We start from the raw sequence: 24,253 nt of genomic DNA, 5'->3' as shown, positions 1-24,253 counted from the left end.
AAGGTCAAGAGCAAGGGGCATTTGCATTTATGTCTATAGATCTTATTTATATCAATAGCCATGAACAACAGACCCCAGGTCAGATGATTCTGCCTTTCCTCTGGGAAATAAAGTTTTCTGATTCTGATTCTTACACACTATAGCAGAGTCTGTAATCATTGCAGCAACAGGTAGCATGTTTCAACGACCACTCAGACAGACAAACAAAAACAACGGATATCCTGAGAAGTGTGTTCGTTATTACAGGAAATCAGTCTGAGAAAAAGACTTTAACTATAGATACCTGCTGCTCCCTGCTGCAATGTTTGCATTTAGCCACAAGGGGGCACAATAGGACCACAATGCAAGATAAAAAAAAAAAAATGTCTGCTTTGGACCTGAATAAAATCATAGTGGGTAGGGGGCTGGGGGCGGGGTTAATGTTCATGCATACAGGCACTCAGGAGACAGAGCCTCAGTTGATCCCATTGATACTCAGGAAAATGGTAAGATCCCTACTATGGTCCTGTTGATACCCGACGCGCGGAACAGTGACAGTGACAATGACTTCAGCACAGTGGTGAGTATCGCCTAACAAACCTAAAAACCTTAAATGACTTGACTGCGTTGGTCAGAGTCACTGTCTCATACACAATTATATTATTATTATTAATATGTTATTATTAGCTATACCAGCTGTAACTAAATGTATCTTTTAGTGGCTTTTGACGAATGGAACGCGAATTGTTGATCTACTTGAGTATGTGACACTGTGAAAAAGCGTGATGACAGAACGGCATCTTCCATTCTGTATGATGATGAAGAGGGAAAAGGAAGACGTACTCAACTTACTAAAAAAATTGATCGTCAAATTTCTTAATGCCTGAAAAAATAAGGGAAAAAATAAATGCCTGAAAATAAGGGAAATGCCCAGGAAAATGGACTTTACGAGAACGCGGTAGAGAAAAGTCCCGTCGGTGGCTGACCGAACAGAAGCCGTTTCCCTCTAACCTTATAGGTACATGATCACTTTCAGATCCATTGTTACTAATGGAAATGGTTTTACCTCATACTGTTTCCGATTCGCTTGTGTAGTAATGCTGCAGTCGCAGTAATCAAATATCACTGGGAAAAATTAAGCATTTCATTAAAAAAATCTATTTAAATATGTTAAAAATGACTCAGGCAGAATTTGAATTTGCATAAACCGTATTGCATATGAGATTTTAAGGAGACAAAGTATCATCCTCTCTAGGGGAAATGCCTTCGGGGGCGACGGGCGCAATCAGACACTGCTGCTGGTCCTGTGCTCGTCTGTGATGGCTGTGCGCGCTTCTCTGTGCAAACCCAACAGGTCGGTGGAGAATGGCTCCAAAGACAGTGCGGACTGCGTTCCAGCGGCCGATGGATCCTGCCTGTGCACATCTTCGGCCACACGCCTGCTCCTGCCCACGCTGTATACTTTCATGCTCCTGACGGGGCTGACGGGTAACGCCTTGTCCCTCTGGATCTTCATCAAGAAGATCAACACCAAGAGCTCCACGCACATCTACCTGATCAGCCTGGGTGTGTCCAACCTGCTGCTCTGCCTCACCATGCCCTTCCAGGCTGCCTACTTTGCGGCGGGCCCCAGCTGGCACATCAGTGACCCGACCTGCAGGCTGGCCATAGGCCTGGTGACGCCAGTGCTGCACATCAACATCTACGTGGGCATGTTCACGCTGACCTGGATCGCCCTGAGCCGCTGCGCTTTGCTGCTGCAGCACGACCACGGCGGCCGGCCCAGCACCTTCACCAGGGTCTTACCGGCGTCGTTCTTCCGCAGGCTACGGCAGGCGAGCTTCGCCAAGGCCTCCTGCGTGGTCACGTGGGCCGTTGTGATTGTGGCCGTGCTCCCCGTGGTCATATACTACTCTGTCCAGGAGGCCACGGGTCTGGACAGGGGACAGGTCTGCTACAGCCTGCCCGTGGAGGTGGGCGGGCATGGCTCCCGCGGCACATCTGTCGTGGCCTTAGTCTTCTTTTACGTATGCTTCCTGTTGGTGCTGGCCTCCTACGGTGCCGGGTCCCGGCACGTCATCAGGTCCCGAAGGAACACGGCCATCTTGGAGAAGCACCAGGTCTACGCCAGATTCCAGCGCAACATCGTCCTGATCCAGTTCGTGCTCACGGTCTGTCTGCTGCCGCACCACATATTCAAGGCCGTGTTCATCAACCAGGTCCAGCAAGCAGCCCAGCTGGTGACCGACGGCTGCCACTCGCTCTCCCGGCTGGTGGAGGTGAAGAACCTCCTCACCTGCCTGGCAGTCCTGAGGTGCAGCACCGACCCCATCATCTACTTCCTGTTGGACAAGACCTTCCGCAAGAAGGCCATGGGCATGTTAAACACCAGCGTCACCTCGGAGGTCCCCCCGCCAGCCACCCAGTCTTTTCCATCTGTCGCCCAAAACAGAAGCTGTGGACAGGATAATCAGTGCCTTCAAGCCATGACTCAACAAAGTCCGGTGGTCTAAAAAATCTCAGTGTCATGAGAAGCGGAACGAACACAACACATTGGGACTAATATGAGACCCGGGAAATTACAGGGGACCTTGGAACTATCAAGGGACCTTAGAACTATCAAGGAACCTTAGAACTATCAAGGGACCTTGGAACTAAGGTTTAAACTACTTTGCCTATTTCATCCCACATTTTTTATTCATAATTCTGAATGTGCTCCTTGCAACTGTAAGACCATGTAGCTCTTCATATTTAATGTAGGAGGACAAAAAATCTCACTCATGGAGACCTGTTCAACAAGCAGCATTCTGCATTAGCTTGCATTTGTTGATGTGCGGAAATGAACGCTTCCTTATTTTCAGGGAAGAACCACGACATCTCCGTGGCAACACACAGTTCTCCTTTCGAGGATGTGAGCTGGCCCACTCTTCTCACCTCTTCCAGCTGCCTGTTCTAGAAGCTCATTTCAGGTCCTTGTTGCATGGCACACAAACTCCTCAGGTGTTCCGTCACAAATCTGGACGCAAATGAGTTCCTCATGGTCTTTCAGGAAAAACATTATACCCATAAAACATAAAACCACATAAACTCCAGTTTCCAACTGCGGTTCAGCAGCTGAGCATCGTGTTCAGGGGTGTAATGAACAAACCAGTAGATGCGTCTTACACATGCATCTAAATTTACAGATATGTTGAGGTGGACCACAAGAGTGCATTGTATTCGAGGACAGCACAGGAGAGGGTGATTGTATTTAATTGTACCAAAATATACTTAATTTGTTGTAAGACTCAAGCTAAATATTAATAAAGCAATGTGTAAATCATTTTTAGCCACCCTTCTGCACATGTTGCACTGTTAGCTCTGACAGGTTGGTGGCCACTGTAATCCCAGTAATCCCATAGCCTGACCAAGAGCTCCAGCAGACCAGGTATGGTGCCGTGCTGCACACCTGCTCAGGGCTGCACCTTTAAGGAAACGTCACCCGGTGGCACCGTCTAAGGCGGCAGCTCGAATTAATCGCCGCAATAAAATCAGATCTGTCCTGTGTGCATGGCAGATTAGATTCAAGTGCAGATATACAGATATGCAGAAGTGGTTGAAGATGCGAGGATGCAACCTCTGGCCCCGTCAGCCTTCCTGCAAAGGCAGATACTTATGAAAAGACCCCACCCCCACCCCACCCCACCCCCAACAGAGAAGTTGTTTGCTCTCAGCTTCAACCTCACCATGCAGCACTATTCTGCTCCTAGTTCTCATATATACAAGCTCAGGACTTGTATTAATTACTGCACACTGAAAAACCCCACTTCAGCTAAATTACGAGTCCTGCTTAGTGCAATTCTGAGCCATGAACTTCTGCATTACCTTCCACAATTATTGAATCATTTGGTTGGATTTGTAAACACCCACAAGAATGTTATTCTGTACGAATGCATAACATCCAATCCCATTTTAGCATCCATGAATGGGAAAGCTCAGTGCCTCAAACTGACCTGAGGACACAGGGTGGTGTGCGGCTCTGTGCGGTAGGACTGGGATTAGAAAGTTGTGGGTTCAAATCCCATGGCTGGCAGAGTGAGGTCACACTGACGGGCAATACAGCAGGATCACCACATAGTACAGGATAGAGCAGTCTCTGTGTCCCCAGCAGTCTCTGTGTCCCCAGCAGTCTCTGTGCTCACCAGCAGTCTCTGTGCTCACCAGCAGTCGCTGTGTACCCAGCAGTCTCTGTGCTCACCAGCAGTCTCTGTGTACCCAGCAGTCTCTGTGTACCCAGCAGTCTCTGTGTCCCCAGCAGTCTCTGTGTCCCCAGCAGTCTCTGTGCTCACCAGGTCACACCCCAGAAGCTTAACGCCGTCGCGCTAAAATACTTGGCATGAGCATCAGGTTGAGGTCCCTGCATCCTGTTCGTTTTCTCTTTGGCAGTGATTATGCAGAGCCTGAGCCATGTTAGCTGTCAGGCCCACTGGGAAAAACAATCTGGTTTCCACAGAAATTTATTAAACACCTGCATAAATTATGATGCAATTCTGATAATTAAAAAAAAAAAAACAACCAGGGAAAGCGCTGTGAGAAAGTAAGTCAACAATATACTTTACGGCACCTGCCGAACATGCAGCCCAACTCAAGTCTCAATACAATTACAGCATCACCGAGTGTAACAACTACGCAACAGTGCTCATGTCACACCATTATCAAGCAAGAAAAGAGAGGCAGGGAGCTGTGAACCTCAAACAGGAGACACCTACAAGCCGAGAGGTGTTCATATACCATAGGATGAGCTCCGAATGAATACGCCATAGGTTCTAGGTTCAAATTCCAGACCGTTAATTATATCATAGCCTTGATGAAAGCAGTTAGCATATATCTTTGCTATTCACTCAACAAGAAAACACAGTAAATTTCGCCTGACATGTTCGTGCGAAGTTCTCTGAATGTTAGTTCAACAGTCACGAGCCCTAAACAGCACACAACTTCTTATTTGTGGTAAAAGCATCAAATGGATAGCAGGTCATAGTGCAAGTTTCCACCCTCAATGCAAGCAGCAAGACTGCTGCACGTGCAGGATGAGCGTCGAGGGGAAGGTGATTCACCCTAATGGCAGTCAGATACCAACTGCACTACCACTAGCACCCAGAAGTGAATTCTGGGACTTCAAATCCATTAACACATTCTTTGCAAAACCTGCATTCCAATTTTTTCTGATTGGTTGAGATTAAACTGCCGGCATCAAAGCATGATGTTGGTATTAATAGCTGAGAAAGGCTGTTGACTGTGGTCTTCACTTCCTGTTCTAAAATCTCATTCCCACATAGAAACTCTAACCTTACCGAAGACTGTCTGCTGGAATCTGAAGTCCCAGATAAATAAATAAATACCAAGAATGGCCGTAATCTGTCTTCCCCGTCTCTCATTTTGCATTAAAGACTCTCTGTTAGCAGTACAGCATGTCTCTCCAGGCAATCCATCACATAGTTTCCCGCAAAATAAAATATCACTTTCAGCATTTTGGTTTTGCGGTTGTACCTCTGTGTCTGAGGTCAACAAATCGCAATGGGGGTTGGGGGGGGCCCAAACAGCTGCCAGGTCAACACCGGGGGCGTGCGGGGGCTCCCAAACACCACTGAGCAGCGGGGAGGGTCAGGCGGGTTGGGGCTCACCTTCACATCGCGGTGGATGACGTTGTTGTCATGGCAATAGCGCAGAGCCTCCAGGATTTGCCGCATGTAGTGACTGAGGGGAGGACAGAGCCGGGGTTAGTGGACCGAGTCTACGGGCTGGCATCCCGGGGAACCCCCCCCCCCCCCCCCTGCTGAATAACATCAATTACCTCCATTGAAACGGCAAAGGCTCGCATCATTATAAAACCCAGATTGAAAGATCCACAATACAGAGGCCTGAAAGGTTCCAACCAAGGAGGGATAATTAATTACACGGGGGATTCAGGAAGAGATATGGGCAAAGCCTGTGTTTTAGCTGTGTCAGGATAACAGAACAGCTCATGGCGTGGTAAATTAAAGTTCATACGCGTCTGATAAAAATACAAAAATATAGGCGTTCACAAGATTCGGTGAGGGGGGGGGAGCACTTTCGTTCAGGTCTTGCTTAAGTCAAGACTTGCTTAGTCAAACTTGCAGTGACTAATGGCTTAGTCATTCTTGCAGTGCCCATGTCAGGTCAGGGGTCAGGGGTCAGGGCATTCCCAGATCGTGAGCAAACAGGGAACCCTTTAGAGGGCATCACATGAGCGCTGCTCAGAAAGCACCCCCAGTCCCCCTGTCTTGTCAGCTGGCCGCTAGACAGAAGACAGAACATACTTTCTCCATAGCTAGCAGGGCAGCAGGGGGGGGGGGGGTAGCTGGCGGGGGGGGTTCACTCAGACCAGAGTAAGTATCCTGTGCTGTGCTGGGTGCTTAATTAGAGGTTTTCATGGCCGGAAGGCAGAAGACTGCCTGGCTGAGCCGCTGTGACACACAGAGAGACTGATGGGCGGCCATGGGGTTACTGAGAGAGCTGCCAGAGGTCGGAGCAAAGCTGGTGCGAAGAGCAGGCTGACCTGGCAACAGCTTCACTGTAGACGAAGCCGGCGTCCGCACGCTTCACGATCTCAAAACACAGGTCCGCCCCGTCCATGCTGAATGAGAGAGAGAGAGAGAGAGAGAGAGAGAGAGATGAGAGGGAGAGAGACAGTCAGTGTGGGGACTACAGGGGTGTGTGTCTGCATGTGTGAGTGGGCTACAAATCCTGTGTATATGGGTGCAGGTGCATGAGGAACTGATTTAGAGATATGTGTGGGACCGGGATAGATGGCGTTTGGGGACGTGACTGTGGCGTGCTGGCGCTCTGATCTGACAGCACTGGATCAGCAGCACGCAATCTCTCCAGGCTCCCCAGTTCAGGGTCAGAACAGTTGGCTGGAGATAAGATTTGTCAGTGTGGAGCTCCTTGTTGGAGCTGGGATGGAGAACCTTTGAAAGGAAGGCGAGAGGCTAACCCCCGAGAGGAGAAACGTGTGACCCCCAGCACCTCACATCACCAATGGCAGACATTAAAAACCAGTGTGACTGTCAGTCATCTTCCCGTCGGTCGCTAATGGCCCCGTATACAGTGCTACACAAAGACTGCCCAGAGGACCATGGGTGCTTCGATAAAGTGCCAGTCAGCATGTTCCTCTGCCAGGAAAATCCCCCCCACTGTCCCTCTACCCTCAGCCACCCTTCCCGAAACAGACACCACTCCAGTGATAAACGTCTTCTCACACATCAAACTTAGCTCACTCTTAGATGTCCACAGATCGCAGTAAGTGCCCCTTCCAGCCCCTCAGCTGCAGCAATGCATTCTGGGATTACCTGCACATCACCGGTTCTGCCCTTCTCTCAGTGTGCCTGGTCACGTTGCTTTAATGCCTTGTGTGAGGATGCTGTCCCATTCATCTCCACTTTGGCGGAACGTGGTGAAGGGGCTTGGGGACCTGGGCGAGCTGACGACCCGTGAGCGCAGTGATTTGTAAATCCAGTGGAAAACAGAGGGTTTCTCAATACCAAGAACACAAAGATTGTATTTGTGATGCTGCTAAGACCGTTTTTGCTAACTTGCCTCCAAATAACTAACCTGTGAGGCAGTGAATCATGGGATTGGTCTCATTTGGCCAGGATGCAACCGATGTGTCCTTGATATTTGGGGCAAAAACGACATCTGAGGATTTTTACCCTCCTTAGTACTTCTGCTCTTGAGAATAGGACCTGGTCTTCGGCAACGGAAGATGGTGTAAAACGGGGACCCGAGAACACAAGTACGGTGAAGTACTCATACTGACAAACACCCCGAGAACCAGCGGGCATTGTGACCTGCCATATCCCATCATGCTTTGGGGTGAGAGGAGATGAGGGCGACCGACTCCCAGCTCCAGCAACACCAACCCAATTGTAACCCCATCGTACCTTAAAGTGCATCGTCTCTGTCCCCAAACCACCGCCCCCCCCTCCCCCAAGGAGAGGATGAGCTACTCACAACTCGAAGACCATGTAGAGCATTCCATCGGAGCTGTAGGTCTCCAACAGCTCCACGATATGCGGGTGCTTCAACATGTGACAGATGCTGGCCTCCCTCTTCAGATCTGCGGGAAGAGATGGACAGAGTGGGCATCTCCACAAGGTAAAGCATCTCGGGATTGACGTCAAGGGAAGAGCAACTTGCGAGTAACTAGGAGGTCTGAGACAAAGCAGAAACTGGACTTTCAGAAAAGTGTGGAATTTAACCAGAACGATGGAAAGTGCCAGATCTGGACATTGGAGGGTTGGGTCGTGGGCACACTCATCCACACTAGTCATCGCGGAAAAAGACCTTAGGAGTCGCCTAAGTCGGCCATAATGCATTCGCGGTCCACGATGTTGGTTATTATCGTTAAAAATTTCTGTAAACTGAAATAAATCAATATCAATGAAGATAAAATTTAAAAACTACAACTAAACCAAAATTAGAAATATTGCTTCTGGAACTAACAAGAACAAAGATCAGATACTTCCTACTGTTTTAATACCATTTAGCTAATTTAATGATTTATCTTTATTTACCATGAATAATACCAGGAATTGTTTGCCCGTTCTGAGGACATGAGCACATCATACACAGTGTGTATTCATGACTTTATTACTAAAACTTAAACTGAACCTAAAATATAAAAAAAGAAAAACCAGTACAAACTAATAAAACCACACTGAAAAACTAAAACCAAAATAGATTTCAAATAAAAACAAAAAGAGCAGCGCAGTGTGAGAGCGAAGAGGCCTATCTCACAGCCACCGCAGTGTGAGAGCGAAGAGGCCTATCTCACAGCCACCGCAGTGTGAGAGCGAAGAGGCCTATCTCACAGCCAGCTCTTTTTCTCATGGCATCTATTGTTCTTTTTGTCAGTGTAATTGATTAGCTTCCATTGTTCCAGATGTTCCAGATGTTTAAAATGGTGACTTTTGCTCCATTTCTCATGTCACTCTTCGGGCTCCCCTGCCAGATACATGCAGGATATTTTATATATTCGGGGTAACTGTACGACATGATTGGCATCTTTCATTGACACTCATAAACACATTCATAAACAGCATGGACAGCCATGGGAAATATTAAGAGACCACTCTTTATTTTTAAACAAATCTGCATTCCAATGCCAGAGATGACTGCTAACTTATCCTTCAGTTTCCCCTGAATCAGTGGATGAGATCAAGTGACCTTCAGAAGGAATGGGAAACACTAAGTGCAGGTGTGAAGTGCACTGCTAGGAGAGTTTGTATCTAGCAGGACTGAAGACCCATAAAGCAAGGAAGAAGCCCTTCATTAATGAGAAACAGGGAAGAACCAGGCTGCAGTTTGCAAAAAAAATACATATATTATTCACAGACGCAAACACATGTAAATTGAGAAATGAGTGAAACAAACAATCGTGCAGGGTGTCTTTATATACAGCCATGGAAAAAAATAAGTTAAGAAACCTAGTTGATTTCCGGCTAATTTTTAACACTTTTTTTCTGTTCGCCTTTCACACATTTTACACGCATCACTGCAGTGACCCAGCTGCAGCGAGGCTCACAATCGATGACACTAAGGACTGTAATGTTCTTCTGTGATTGGCTGGGTAATGCCCAGTGCACATACCTGAGGAGCCAGTCGCCTCACCCGTACACTCTCTGCATGAGAAGGTGCCACCAAATCATTGTCAACGGAAACAGAAATAGACGCACGATGACATACATGGTTATTCCTGAAGAGCCAGTCCCCCAGCCTGGCCCGAGTAGTAGAAGCTGAGTCCCCCAGCCTGGCCTGAGTAGCAGAAGCTGAGTCCCCCAGCCTGGCCCGAGTAGTAGAAGCCGAGTCCCCCAGCCTGGCCCGAGTAGTAGAAGCTGAGTCCCCCAGCCTGACCCGAGTAGTAGAAGCTCAGTCCCCCAGCCTGGCCTGAGTAGCAGAAGCTGAGTCCCCCAGCCTGGCCCGAGTAGTAGAAGCTGAGTCCCCCAGCCTGGCCCGAGTAGTAGAAGCTCAGTCCCCCAGCCTGGCCTGAGTAGCAGAAGCTGAGTCCCCCAGCCTGGCCCGAGTAGTAGAAGCTGAGTCCCCCAGCCTGGCCCGAGTAGTAGAAGCCGAGTCCCCCAGCCTGGCCCGAGTAGCAGAAGCCGAGTCCCCCAGCCTGGCCCGAGTAGTAGAAGCCGAGTCCCCCAGCCTGGCCCGAGTAGTAGAAGCCGAGTCCCCCAGCCTGGCCCGAGTAGTAGAAGCCGAGTCCCCCAGCCTGGCCCGAGTAGCAGAAGCCGAGTCCCCCAGCCTGGCCCGAGTAGTAGAAGCTGAGTCCCCCAGCCTGGCCCGAGTAGTAGAAGCCGAGTCCCCCAGCCTGGCCCGAGTAGCAGAAGCCGAGTCCCCCAGCCTGGCCCGAGTAGTAAAAGCCGAGTCCCCCAGCCTGGCCCGAGTAGTAGAAGCTGAGTCCCCCAGCCTGGCCCGAGTAGTAGAAGCCTCAGGTAACATACACAGTACCTCCCCCCCAAAAAAATTACCCATACCCTCCACTTTTCCAGGCCATTGCCTCCCAGTGCCACTGGTGCAGCACAGGGGGCCGGCGTCTTTTTACAGACACCCTTTGATGAGCCAGCTGTGGCAAACACTTGGTGCCTTTTACATGATGACCACTAGGGGGTGCACTACAGCACAAATGCTGGCTGGGTTTACATTGACATATTTGGCAGAAGCTATTGTCGGCCAGCAAAAGAGATACTACATCAAGCATCATCATCATCGCACCGCCCCACCTCATTTAAATCGCACATTTTATAAGAGGGGGGTTTTATCAGCCTTAATCAGGGGATCAATCTGATTTATTCAGAAGGTTCCCCATAACAGTGTGAGGGCTGGGGCCAGCGAGAGGGTGGCTGTGAAACCAGAGGTGCTGGGGGGGGGTTTCTGTAAACATGAAAGCTGATATTCAGCCAGTGCAGAAGGGCCATGGTTCCCTGCCCCCCACGCTCTCACTGAAGCCCCTCATTGCCTTTATCACACTCGCTGATGTCAGACCCACAGCTGTGCCTTGCCTCTCTCAGCATGCCTTTTAGTCCTGGCCCCATAGCCATTCACTCAAGCAGTGCAGCGTATCCCATCCCATGCCATCCCATTCCACGCTATCGCATCGTATCCCATCCCATTCCATGCTATCGCATCCTATCCCATTCCATGCCACCCCCCTAGCCCCTGCCATTCCGCCTTGCCCAGTCATACTCGCTGTACAGCACACATTGCTATGTGCGGTGCTTTTTACAATGGGGGGGTGGCTTTTGCATACGAAAATCTACCATGACTTACGGGAACTTGGTTTTGAGTGCTCAAGTCAAAAGGGCGTTTGTTCTGTTGCAATGTTTTGAGCAATAACCCCCACCTCCCCACCCCGGCGACCCCAGTTTTTTGAGGGGGCGGAGGCCATTCCAGGTCACATGACTTCCAAAAAAAAAAAAAAACAGCATTACATCCCATGAGATACTCAATCTCCCGTATAATGACTGTAATTGAGGGTGTGGCAGTCACTAACTAATCTAAAAGGCTGCATCTAAGCATCTCCCCGCAGGAGAAGTGCAAGGCCACAGAAGTAGCGTTTTGAGGCATAACGGACACAGAGTCAGGATTTATGGGGGTAATTTGAGAGCACAACCTTATCGCTGTGAGCCCAGCCTGTAAGCTGCTGAGCCGTTTTTGATTAAAGTTCATTTCGTGCTGCACAAAACTGCTACACACGCAAAACGTGTCCAAGCAGCTTCGTTACTGTTAAAGAGGGTGTATTGAATGCTGTAAAACTAGCTGGCTGTGTTGTGAAACAGCCGTAGCAAAGCTGACAATCAATGACACGCACTAAGCACTGCAATGCTGTTCTGTGATTGGCTATGCCGGTGTTCATTCCTGAGGAGCCAATCGTCTCACCCGTACCAGGCAGGGACAGCAATCTGACCTTTTCCGCTGTTACTTTTCAGCAATATATAATTTAGCATATTTATTTAACACTTTTATTTAACCTCCGATTGACTGGTTATGTGGCCACGTGCTTCACCACTACCCCACCTGCTGGCCATTCCAAACATCAGACGGCTCCCCCTGCTGGCGGTAATAAATCATCTTTGCATTGCCCCGCCCAGTAAGTGGACGAGGGAGAGAGAGGACTCAGTCCTGCAGATAAGCTGACTAAGAGCTTGTCAGCTGCAGAGCCCTCTGTCCAATAGCGGTTCAACAGCCCGAGACAGGAGGCAGGCCACAAGGTGAGCGCTGCCATAGCAACAGCAGGCGGCTCTGCGAGGGAGACCGCAGCCTGGGTGAGAAGATCACACACGAGGGAGAAAGACATTCTGCTCTGGGACTTCATAGTGTTCACCCCACTTGATTAATAGCTATAAAACTGCCCCAAACCCCCCAACTCCCCAGTGAGGGGGCTGGTCTGAGCCCTCCGGTTATGCTATGGTTTTTGTTGCTGAGGCAGGGGGGTGGGGGGGTGTCTACCACTTAGCAGGATAAGTGTACCAGATACTTGCCTCGGAATCCTGAGTACATTGAGGCTTGAAAGCTTCTTCCAGAATTTGCCGGCTACAGCATATGGATGAGCTGCAAATTCTTAAAGGACCTCAGCGTGTTTTCAGCTCATAAAACTCTGCTCCTCCCTCACGGCGTGGCCAGCTCAACGCGATGGCAGCCCTCCAGGCAGGGAAGCTGGGTAAATGCGCTTACGTGCCTTATGTCAGTGTTTCCCAACCCAGTCCTCAGTGACCCCCAGACAGTCCACATTTTTGCTCCCTCCCCGCCAAACACCTGGCATGGATGTGCTGGGAGCTGGTAGAGAACAAAAATATGGACTGTCTGTGGGTCACCGAGGACTGGGTTTGGAAACACTGCCTTATGTTACTATGGGAAAGAAAGGATCATAAACCACTTTAGCTTTAAACATTTAGGAACACGAGCCTGTGTCCTCACATCTTCAGAAGGGGGGGGGGGGGGTGAAGAAGAGGTAAGGGAGAAAGGGACACCCCTGGGATAACAAATACCCACTCTTTGTCTTCACTATTTGCCGATAAGGCATGGATGGGTGTGTGCCATCTCATTGCCCCCCCCCGCCTTGTCCGCAGACTCTCCTCAGAAACACGAGCGACAGCAGTGGCAGCGGGGGCTGAATGATTTATGGCCTACAAGAGTCACGGGCTCGAGGAGGCAATGAGGAGGACAGCTGCGAGACAAAAGCAGACTAACAGGGGGGCGTGTCCCCCCCACTGGGAAGCCGGCCTGAACCCCCACCCTGGGAAGTTTCGGGCTTCAGAGGATGGAACCGGAGGCAGCAGGTGGGGCCAGTGAGATCCAATCAACAGGCAGGATGACAGTCAATCAGGGGTAGATGCTAAATGTTATCGTTGACGTTAGCATTAGCGTTAACATTAGCATTAGCCTTAACGTTAGCGTTGTGCGGTAGTTCCGTTATTGCCAGCCCTCTCGTTTGTGTTATTTTTATGTTATACCTAGTCCCAAGCTAAACAGTCACCAGAAAAGAGCAGGAAACCATTACAGCTACACTGGCTGCTTACTCCAGGTAAGCTAACTACAGGGCTAACGAAAAAAACCTCAATTTCTTGTCTTCTTCAGCCTGGGGTCACATGACCCCACAGACCCCATATAGCTGACTACATGCAGCAATGAAATGCGACAGAACCAACCTGTTCTGGAATTTCTTGGACTTTGATGTTACAAGCTGCAAGCACTTACTAACTCACTACAGTTGAGGCCACTTACAAGAAAAGCCTTGGATATCGGTCTGGTCGATTGGCGGCCTTGATGCTAATAGCGTGAAGGCGTGTTGGAGCCTGGGGTGTGTCACACTGACCTGCGCTTACGGATCAGACTTCCCGGGGTTTACGGAAGACATCGGATAGAACGAATTGCCATGGTTCCGCAGTAAAGCCACTCATTTGAAAAGACTGCGGGTGGCCAGAGGACTAAAACCACTTTCTCTCTCACATAAAATCTCATTTGGACAATTAAATCTGTGAATTCTGGGTCAGTGGGCGAGGTGTGGTGCCCCATCATGCACACAGCCCACCCATGTGACTCTCACCCGTCACTTCAGCATGCGGCGGTTAGCTCTGCCGAGACCTCAGATTTCAGACACACAAACACATGCCTCTCTAACACATACACAATATCACCATTTTAGCTTGATTCTGGAGGGGGGGCAAGAATAGGCTGGCAGATTCGGGGGCCTTAAAATGCAGAAAGGCGCCACTCGTGTCCTATATTATGGGATCGTCCCGTATAATACGGAATGCAACTTACCCCCCCCCCCCATTCAGCACACTAAGCCTGTGATCGGAAGGTTGCCAGTTTGAACCCCGGCCTTGGCAGAATAGTCACGTGTCCATGGGAACTCAAGCAAGGCCCTTAACCATGGGGCGCTGTGCGCTGGCTGACCCCGTGCTGCCCATAGCCCCCAGCCCCGGGGGCGCTGTGCGCTGGCTGACCGCGTGCTGCCCTTAGCCCCCAGCCCCGGGGGCGCTGTGCGCTGGCTGACCCCATGCTGTCACCCCCAAGCTTGTTCTCACCTGCATGTGTGTTTCATGGAGAGCATGATGGGATAGCTGACGAGAAGCTTTCCAATGTACCTGTAATCATACTTGTGCAAATGGCAAATCAAGGATCATTCATTTAATTACATTTTATAGCAGGGGATTCCCCCCACCCCCCTGGCCAGGGAAAATTAATCGTTGGAGTGACAGTGGATTTAAAGTGGCAAACCTAGCAGGGAGCCCATCGTGACGTCTGTCTGGATGCCTCAGCTGATGCCGCACAAGATCAGTCACTGGGAGCCGCTCACTGGCTCCCCAGAAGGACTCGGCTGAGCAGGCTCCAGATCCACATCCATCCACTCATCCATTCATCTTCCAGCTTCTAATTCAGTACAGGGGGGTGTGGACTGACGAGGAAGTGAGGATAAATGTGAGAGCGCCCACAGGTGTAGCCGCGTCTCACTGGAAATGTCACGTCAACATGCGGCGCTTCTCCAAGAGCCAGATTTTCACTTCCTGTTAAGACGTGTCCCGCCCACCACACTGAACCAATCAGCACTGCAGGATTCGTGTCCCGCCCACCACACTGAACCAATCAGCACTGCAGGATTTGCCTGAAGAACAAGCCAGAGCTAATCGTAGCCAATTCATTCAGAATACCCCCCCACCCCCGGTGCTGGCCCAGACATCAGCCCCCCCCCACCTCATGTGCCAGCTCCACTGAGGCAAAACGGCAGATTCATAGGAGAAAGGAGAGAAGGAGAGAGGAGACCGGCCCTGCGCATTACTGCCAGTGTCCTGCAGGGGTCAGTACTCTAATGGAGAATGATTCCAAGCTTATGTTTCAGTAGCTGATTCATCCCCAGTACATAATCATCCCATTCATACTTAAATCTAAAAACACCATCCTGACTTTGTAATAAAACAGCAGTAATACCGAGGTGAAGCAGCCCATGAAAATGGCCAAGACCTCGAGTGATGCTAAAAAGACCCTCCCATGGCATCGGACACCATAAGGCCAAGACCTCGAGTGATGCTAAAAAGACCCTCCCATGGGATCGGACACCATAAGGCCAAGACCTCGAGTGATACTAAAAAGACCCTCCCATGGGATCGGACACCATAAGGCCAAGACCTCGAGTGATGCTAAAAAGACCCTCCCATGGGATCGGACACCATAAGGCCAAGACCTCGAGTGATGCTAAAAAGACCCTCCCATGGCATCGGACACCATAAGGCCAAGACCTCGAGTGATGCTAAAAAGACCCTCCCATGGCATCGGACACCATAAGGCCAAGACCTCGAGTGATGCTAAAAAGACCCTCCCATGGCATCGGACACCATAAGGCCAAGACCTCGAGTGATGCTAAAAAGACCCTCCCATGGCATCGGACACCATAAGGCCAAGACCTCGAGTGATGCTAAAAAGACCCTCCCATGGCATCGGACACCATAAGGCCAAGACCTCGAGTGATGCTAAAAAGACCCTCCCATGGCATCGGACACCATAAGGCCAAGACCTCGAGTGATGCTAAAAAGACCCTCCCATGGCATCGGACACCATAAGGCCAAGACCTCGAGTGATGCTAAAAAGACCCTCCCATGGCATCGGACACCATAAGGCCAAGACCTCGAGTGATGCTAAAAAGACCCTCCCATGGCATCGGACACCATAAGGCCAAGACCTCGAGTGATGCTAAAAAGACCCTCCCATGGCATCGGACACCATTCTGGACTGGCGAGAGCACATTCTCGCCAGCGGCTGCCATTCAAGGGCACGACTTCTACCCTTTGATTCCTGTGCAGACGTCAGACTAATTCCAGGACTCTGCAGAGAATAAGGCCCAGAAAACATTCAAACAAGCAGAGACCCAGCTTACAATCTCTCCAGGGGACAGAGCTGGACCCATTGTGGCCATCTTTGCCTGGGCCCAGGTAACGACAGCGAATCACAGCACAGAGAAACCCCCGGTATCTGTCACCGTCCCCGGTGAGTCCAGGAAGGTGCCCTGAAGCTGGTGACTTCCTGGGAATGCCATGGGATGAGCAAATCATAGCCAGGAGAAGGGGGTGGGACGCCAGCAGGCCGAGAGGCCCCCCCCCCCCACACACACACATAAACAACAGCACAGTGAATCACTCCACTCACATCAGCGTCTTTACCTAAAACACACCTCCTACTGCTAGGTTTTCACAGCTGTGTTGCCACTAAAACATTGCAAATCTTACTGAGCCACTAATACAGGTAATTATTTCATTACAGAATGACAGCAAACTGAATTACTGACCACACTGACAGAAGGGGTGGAAAGACGAGAGGAGAGGGAATTACATGGTCAAACTGTACTCACAAGTACAATGCTTCAGTAAGACACCAAAACGAAAAATGAGTGACAAATTCCTATTAAAATGTATTTATTTGGGGTGTAACGGGACACAAAAATCACGGTTCAGTAAAGTCACAGTTCGGTGACACAGTGGGGGTAAAAGACACAAAACATAAATCACTTCTTTCTTTTCTTTACTTTCTTAAATTAAAAAAAGCGCCTATCAGTACTGCTGCAGTAAAATTACTTAAAAGTAAATAGAAATAAATATCCATTAAGGTGCACTTTTAGAAAATTACCTGTACCTTCAGATACTGGTTTATCTGTGTTGCCCATAACTATGCGCGTGTGTACTGGTGCGGCCTCATCTGCCCCTTTCCGAATGTCGCTCGGTGGAAACACACAAGGTTCCGTTTTTGCCGCATTCGCTCGGTACGCCTGCGTACCAAACCGAATGACCCACGCCAAAAATTCCCAGTGTGAATACGTGTACCGTTACACTCCTAGTATCCATGTATTATTCATGTACAAGAAATATTATTTACTATTCAAATGGTTTAAATACAAATCTGCATGAAATATTAATAGAGGGAAAAGGACAGGAAAATAACTCAGCCAGAGTGTTGCTCTGTAGTGAAAGTGGCACCCTGCTTAATGCTATGCAGAGGGTGGCTGAAATGGTCATTCAATGTGGAGGGGGGGGGGCTTCACTTTGCATGACGACAAGAAAATCTCCCCCTCCCGTTCATCAAAACTATCTAAAACTGCTTGAGGGCTGTCCTAAGACGACCCCCCCTTCTCTGCAAAAGAAGGGATGCACGGTGGGACCCTCTTCGCCCAGTCGAATTGGATCAGGTCGATTCTTTTGAGGCACGGGGCTCTTTAAGCAGGGTGCCCGCGGCCTGTTTCCCCTGCACGGTACGGCGTAGCCGAGTGCGGGACAAACATCAGCAACAAAGTCTCAGGCAGAGATTCTTACTCTGACTCAAATCCAGGCGAAGAAAAGCATGACCACAGCAGCCTGCTGCAAAAACCCAGGTACAACGAGAGGAAAACTGCATTCTTAACCAGCACGTCACCGGCTGGTTCTAAGACAACTGCATTGTAAGGCAGCAAAGGAGCAAATCGACTAATGATGACATTTCTTATGTATACAGGAGAATGCGTGAGAATGTCTGGCATCGGAGGTATTTAAATAAAAATGAAATCTCAAACATGACACATGGGTCATCCTTCACTGAGCACAGGAGCGCCAGCGGGCTGTTCTGTCTGGTCCTGCGTGTTGCCCTCGAGCTGCCAAATAGCCAAACGGAGCAGAGTGATTCTTTGGGGGCCCTGCGGGGAAGTGTGATTTACAAGGAACTGGCTGACCTTTCCCGCACAGCAACGGTAAGATAATAAACTGGCGAGGCGCTCGCTTGCCGTTCTCTCACCGAGAAAACACATCCAACGGCAGCCTGGGAGCTGCTGGGGGCCGAAAGCGCCTGAGGGCGGCGTCACGTCTCTCTGAAGCAGGCCAAGAGCTGCGCTGTCAATCACCCGATCGCCACGCGAAAGCCAGTGCAGAAGTACAACAGAGGAGAAGTCACACGGACACAGGCAGCCATTACAGGGATGCATAGAAGCGGACCGGAGAGAGACTGAGAGCAGGAACGGGGGGGCCGCGTGCACTTTGAACTCAGATGGTCCTCGAGCAATGCTCTGCCCATCCGTTCTGCCTCCTCCCGTTACCATGGCAACAGGCATCCCTCTCCAAAGGCCTGATGGAGTCGTGGAGTTTGATAAACGCCGACCTCCTCAACGGATACGAGGCTCCGATCTTGCCTGACTGCTTGCGCTATGATTCCTCACGGCATGAAGTAACGCCTGCACACTGACTTTAACAGGCCTGGACGCCACGACAGCATCACAACACCGAGGGATCGAGCAAGAAGGTGAAGGTGACCGTTTCGCTCTCCACGGGCCAATGAAGGCGTGTACGTGCTGACGGGCCAGTGCTTTTTCTGTTTTGCTGCATTCCAGCATTTCACTGTAGGAGCACGATAAACACAGCATAGGTGTTCTGGGGGGGGGGAATGTTAGTGTGTCCGGGCTTGGATGCCATTAGTCTGTATGTTTAACTATCATGTGGCAACCAAACGTGTATATGGCTGTGTGACTGTGTGTCAGTTTGGCTATCTGCATGCATGTGTCTTTTGCTCTGTGTGTGTGTGTGTGTGTCCAAAGTGCGGTAAAACCTGAAACTTCCTGACTTTTGGGGACATCTTTTTCACCATGAGATATTTTTCACCATGAGAACGTGACCTCAGCACCTTGCAGATTTATAATTATTGTAAAGCACTTGGACCAGTAGCCCGGCGACGGGACGCTGAGGGAGGGGAGGTCGCTTCTGACCAGGTTAACAGTGTATAGGCCCTCAGTGGAGCCTGGGGCTGATGGCCAGTGGGGGCTGGATCGCGCTTTTAGTTAGCATTCACTGTGGGAGCCTGACGACCAGATAACCAAGGAGAAGAGCCTGCTGGGCAACTGGAATGGTGACGGGAGAGGAAAGATTGCTGAAGTGATTCACAGAAACATCATGGGGGGATGGGGGGGCTAACGGGTGTGTGGAAATGAGGCCTAAATCTGCCGGGGGTCCATGTTTCTATTTATATATATATATATATATATATATATATAAATATAAATGAGCCCCTGCATATGCCCCCCCCCCACACACACACACACACACACAACATGCACACAAACACCATACAGAAAACAACCACACTGTCTCAGGCTGGAGGAGCAGCTTGGGTGACGAGAACAAAGATCTCTGTGGAATGGAAGACGATGGCTGCTGTAAGAGGAAGCAGCGTGGAGGAGCTTCCCAGGGAGCGCCGAGGAGGTCAGGCAGCCTGAAGCGTGAGTGACAGACAGTTAAGCTGCTTCACAGCCATGACGACCGCGTCTGTGTGCAGTGAGCAGGGAAGGAGCCACCCAAACGCAGGGTGCTATAAGTCATCGCTAAAATAGCTAATAATTAAAGTGATTACCCTAATTAACTCAATGCTTATGTCCCCCCCCCCCAAATCATTTCTAATGGCACCGTGACAACATCCTATCACATTTAGATGAGTGTGGGCGTTTTCAGGAACTTGGATACTTAAAAGTGTAATTACAGTCAGCGGCCATTAGGGGCCAGGCTACTGCCTTTGCTTCACCACAGAGTGACGTAGTGAACTCCGAGTCACATTTTCCGTGTCCTGTGAGCGTGCACAGATGAAACACTGCACGGCCAGTGAGCAGCAATCCGTGTCTGTCCTGCGCTGCTGCCTAGCGATGCCGGGAGCAGTGCAGCGCCTCCTGTCTGCCATTCGGGCAGCTGCCGCCGGTCTCGGCGCAGCTCTGCCTGGGGTAGAAAGACACGCAGTGCGGCAGCAGCGAGGTGCGGCTCTCACCCTCCGTGCTCAGCCCCGGGCTGGAGGTGAACTTGGCCACGTCCACGATCTTGACGGCGAACTGCTGCCCCGTTTCTCTGTTGATGCATCTTCGTACCACGCTGAAGGGGCCCCTGGGGGGGAGAGAGAGAGCGAGTCAGGCCTGGGGGAGGCTGAAGCCAGGACGCTAGCATCTGCTAGCCACCGCGACCATTCTCACAGGAAACATAGCAGAGATCGGTCTGGGGTGGCATGATAGACGGGCATGCTGAGTGTTTAGCTAATGACCACACACCATACTGGGGTTAAACAGCCCCAGCGCTGGACAGCACGGCAGCAGGGCCATGGGCAGGGGGCTGAGGCTCCGTACACCATGGCTTCTGACCTCCGGCTTGGTCTCCAGCATGGTAACATGCACACACCATGTGACCACGCGATTTACACACACCATGTGATCACGCGATTTACACACACCATGTGATCACGCGATTTACACACACCATGTGACCACGCGATTTACACACACCATGTGATCACGCGATTTACACACACCATGTGACCACGCGATTTACACACACCATGTGATCACGCGATTTACACACACCATGTGATCACGCGATTTACACACACCATGTGACCACGCGATTTACACACATCATGTGACCACGCGATTTACACACACCATGTGATCACGCGATTTACACACATCATGTGACCACGCGATTTACACACACCATGTGATCACGCGATTTACACACACCATGTGACCACGCGATTTACACACACCATGTGATCACGCGATTTACACACACCATGTGACCACGCGATTTACACACATCATGTGACCACGCGATTTACACACATCATGTGACCACGCGATTTACACACACCATGTGACCACGCGATTTACACACACCATGTGACCACGCGATTTACACAAACCATGTGACCACGCCACGGCTTTCCTGATTGACTGGGAGTCACCATGCAGGAGTGCCAGACAAACTGGTCCAGTGCCAATAAATATTCTTAGCAGTCAGCACCACAGCAGCGTTTTCCAGAAACGTTGACTTTTTCTACTGTTACTTAACATTAATCCGCTTCGTATCAATACCCGCACGGCATCTGGGAGCGGCAGGCAGGCCGCGGGGCGTCAGGCAACGCTATCCGACTGTTACAAAGAAATGACAGCCGTTTCACGGTCTATCTTAGGCTGGTGTGATGCGCACAGGTGCTGTGTGGGGGGGGGGGGGGGGTGGGGTGCTGGAGACTAGAGAAACATCGCAAGGGCTGACGACCCGGAATCCGAATGGCAGAACAGGGACGGTCACTTCCAGGAGAAATGGAAGAAAAAGTGGAAAAAGTACACAGCATGCTGGAACCTTCTGCCCTTTACAGCACTGCTGCTGGTCAAATTGTTCCCCCAAGCACCGGACCCCCCCTTGTAGCTGTGACACTAGAATTTCACTGTGTTCCCTGGAAGACATGTGACAATGAAGCATGAAATTTTAAGGGTTTCATTCACTATTAGGAAAAATCCCACCTGATGTGTATGTGTCTGTTAGTATGTGTGTGCGTGTGTCTTAGTGTATGTGTGTGTGCAGCTGTGGGGAATGGATGGAAAAAACACATATAAAATTGCCCTTAAAACTGAGTCAGGCCTATCCAATTCCACCAGTAAACCCATTATGACACCCCACCCGCCGTTCCTTCCCTGGACCCCCGAGAGGCTGAATCAGCCCTGCTGCCCGGTGCCCAACCCGGGGTCCGTCCAGCCACCAAGACCAAGGGGGGGGGGGGGGGGGGGGTTAGTCTGCTGGCTGCATCAGGATGGGGGGGCTAGTCTGCTGGCTGCATCGGACCGATTAGTCCAGAGCCAGGTACAGAGACGGATCTCTCCCTAGAACGTTCCAGAATTCCAGTTTCCCGGATGGAGCACGGGAATGCTGAGAGTGTTTACGCCATGTCCGAGACGGGCACCAACTAACCAGAATGCAAACGTGACGAAGTTCCTTACAGCTGCTGTGATCGGCCCGGATTATCGCAGGTCAGACTACCGGAACAGCTCTCTGATGCTTAAATAATGACGACGGACCCAAACGGTCCCCGATTGGCAGCCGTTTGCCATGTATTAGGGCGGGATTGGACGAACTGCGCGGTGTGGCCCCCGATTGGCAGCCGTTTGCCATGTATTAGGGCGGGATTGGACGAACTGCGCGGTGTGGCCCCCCATTGGCAGCCGCCGTGATTCAGCTTCTGGCTGTTAGCAGCTCCTGAGGCCAGGATGGCAGCTCCCGTCAAAGACACGAACCAAAATGGCGTGTCTTACCCCTCCGCTAAGCTAACAGTGCTAAGCTAATTGGCTGTAGCGCCCCTGCACTGGTCTATTAAGCAAGCACACATTCAGAAACGTACCGGGTTTTGTGACTGAGCGCCTTAAAATTCAGTTACTTAACCACCCCAGGCTACAAACTCAGGAAAACTGTGATTCTGGTTTAGCTTCAGGACGCATATTATTATTCAATCATTAAGTCATAACAAAAGTTTTTCGTTTATGTCTATTTATATATTTCACAAAAAACAGGGGGGAGGGGTGTGCGCGCTGGTAATAATACAAAAAATATGTATTTCTGGGACGACACTGCACATCATTTGTGGCCAAAGAAGTCCGACATCATAAAAAAAATTCAAAATAATTTGTTTTCGTGACCCAGTGAAGATGGTTACACAGCCCATTTATGGGTCACGACCCACCGGTTGAGAACCGATGATTTAGAAAAAGCTAAGAACGGCCTGCTCAGGGTAACGGGACCAGTTACGCTGTCAGTCACTGGCCAGGGGGCCAGAATGCCAGCAGGATGGAAGACACTGACGAGGATGCCACGCTGGCAGACTCTCTGAGCGCCAGCCTCACCCCGCGTCGCCGAAACCAGCAGCAATGTCATATTCCCAGCAGACGCAGCGCGATGTGACACCTGACAGGAGAACACTCTAACTGAAGTGGGGCTGTAAATGTCACGGTCTGTTTGGCGTTGGTGTGGACAGCGGCAGAGAGCAGCCCCTCGGGGTAATTAAACACGCAGAGCTGACAAGGAGCACGGTGCACACGCCGAAGAAGGATGGCCGCTGTATAGACACCTCTGGTCTAATCGGAGAAGAATCTGTTATGGGCTGAAATTCTGGGGCCTTGAAGATTTATCACTCTTCTGATGCTGTAGTCATTATGCGTGCAGATCGGGAAGGAGATGAGATGGAATTTCCATCTGCAACTGCAGCTCAGTCCTCAGCATCGCTCCTACCTGCATGGGGAGCAGCCCCTGACCCCAAGCTGGGCGCTCCAGGCACTGGCTGCCGACGCAGGACGGCAAACAAGTCAAAAGCCAGGTGAGTATCGGCTGAATCACTCCACCGTTAGCCTTCCAGGCAGAACAACCTGCAGCCAGCATTGCTTTGAAATTCCAGTTTTGCAGATCGAGAGGGGTCAGACCCACGTGACAGGAAGGGGCGGGTTCTCGGCAGGCTGACAGACGTGCCTGACTGAGACCCACGTGACAGGAAGGGGCGGGCTCTCGGCAGGCTGACAGACGTGCCTGACTGAGACCCACGTGACAGGAAGGGGCGGGCTCTCGGCAGGCTGTTGGATGTGCTTTGCTGAGACCCATGTGACAGGAAGGGGCGGGCTCTCGGCAGGCTGACAGACGTGCCTGACTGAGACCCATGTGACAGGAAGGGGCGGGCTCTCCGCAGGCTGACAGATGTGCCTGACTGACACCCATGTGACAGGAAGGGGCGGGCTCTCAGCAGGCTGACAGACGTGCCTGACTGACACCCACGTGACAGGAAGGGGCGGGCTCTCGGCAGGCTGACAGACGTGCCGTCCTGAGCGCCCATTCACACATTTCTGCAAGCCTCTCCTGCTTACTCCTTTGACCCTGGGTGCTTCTGAAGCTTTTATGCTCACCTAGAAGCAATAATC

The 24,253-nt window shown here is 50.7% G+C and overlaps 2 protein-coding genes across 9 annotated transcripts in view; one reads left to right on the top strand and one right to left on the bottom strand.

The window, feature by feature from the left end:
* caska (calcium/calmodulin-dependent serine protein kinase a) overlaps positions 1-24,253 on the bottom strand; it is an 87,600-nt gene that overhangs the window by 34,141 nt on the left and 29,206 nt on the right. For all 8 annotated transcript variants that reach the window (XM_072699650.1, XM_072699629.1, XM_072699643.1 and 5 more), the window contains exons 2-5: positions 20,299-20,411; positions 7,990-8,095; positions 6,536-6,613; positions 5,640-5,712 (exon numbers count right to left, since the gene is read on the bottom strand). In XM_072699650.1, the coding sequence (XP_072555751.1) occupies positions 5,640-5,712; positions 6,536-6,613; positions 7,990-8,095; positions 20,299-20,411 (370 nt within the window). The remainder of the gene's footprint in view (positions 1-5,639; positions 5,713-6,535; positions 6,614-7,989; positions 8,096-20,298; positions 20,412-24,253) is intronic.
* On the top strand, positions 421-3,457 carry LOC111838195 (probable G-protein coupled receptor 82). The gene is made up of 2 exons (XM_023800926.2): positions 421-559; positions 1,334-3,457. The coding sequence occupies exons 1-2, from the start codon at positions 543-545 to the stop codon at positions 2,490-2,492; spliced, it is 1,176 nt and encodes a 391-aa protein (XP_023656694.2). The 5' UTR covers positions 421-542; the 3' UTR covers positions 2,493-3,457.

This window comes from Paramormyrops kingsleyae, chromosome 1 (genome assembly GCF_048594095.1).
Source record: "Paramormyrops kingsleyae isolate MSU_618 chromosome 1, PKINGS_0.4, whole genome shotgun sequence".
NCBI lineage: Eukaryota > Metazoa > Chordata > Actinopteri > Osteoglossiformes > Mormyridae > Paramormyrops > Paramormyrops kingsleyae.
Note: the sequence above shows the minus strand (reverse complement) of the source record. Positions and strands in the feature narration are given on the sequence as shown.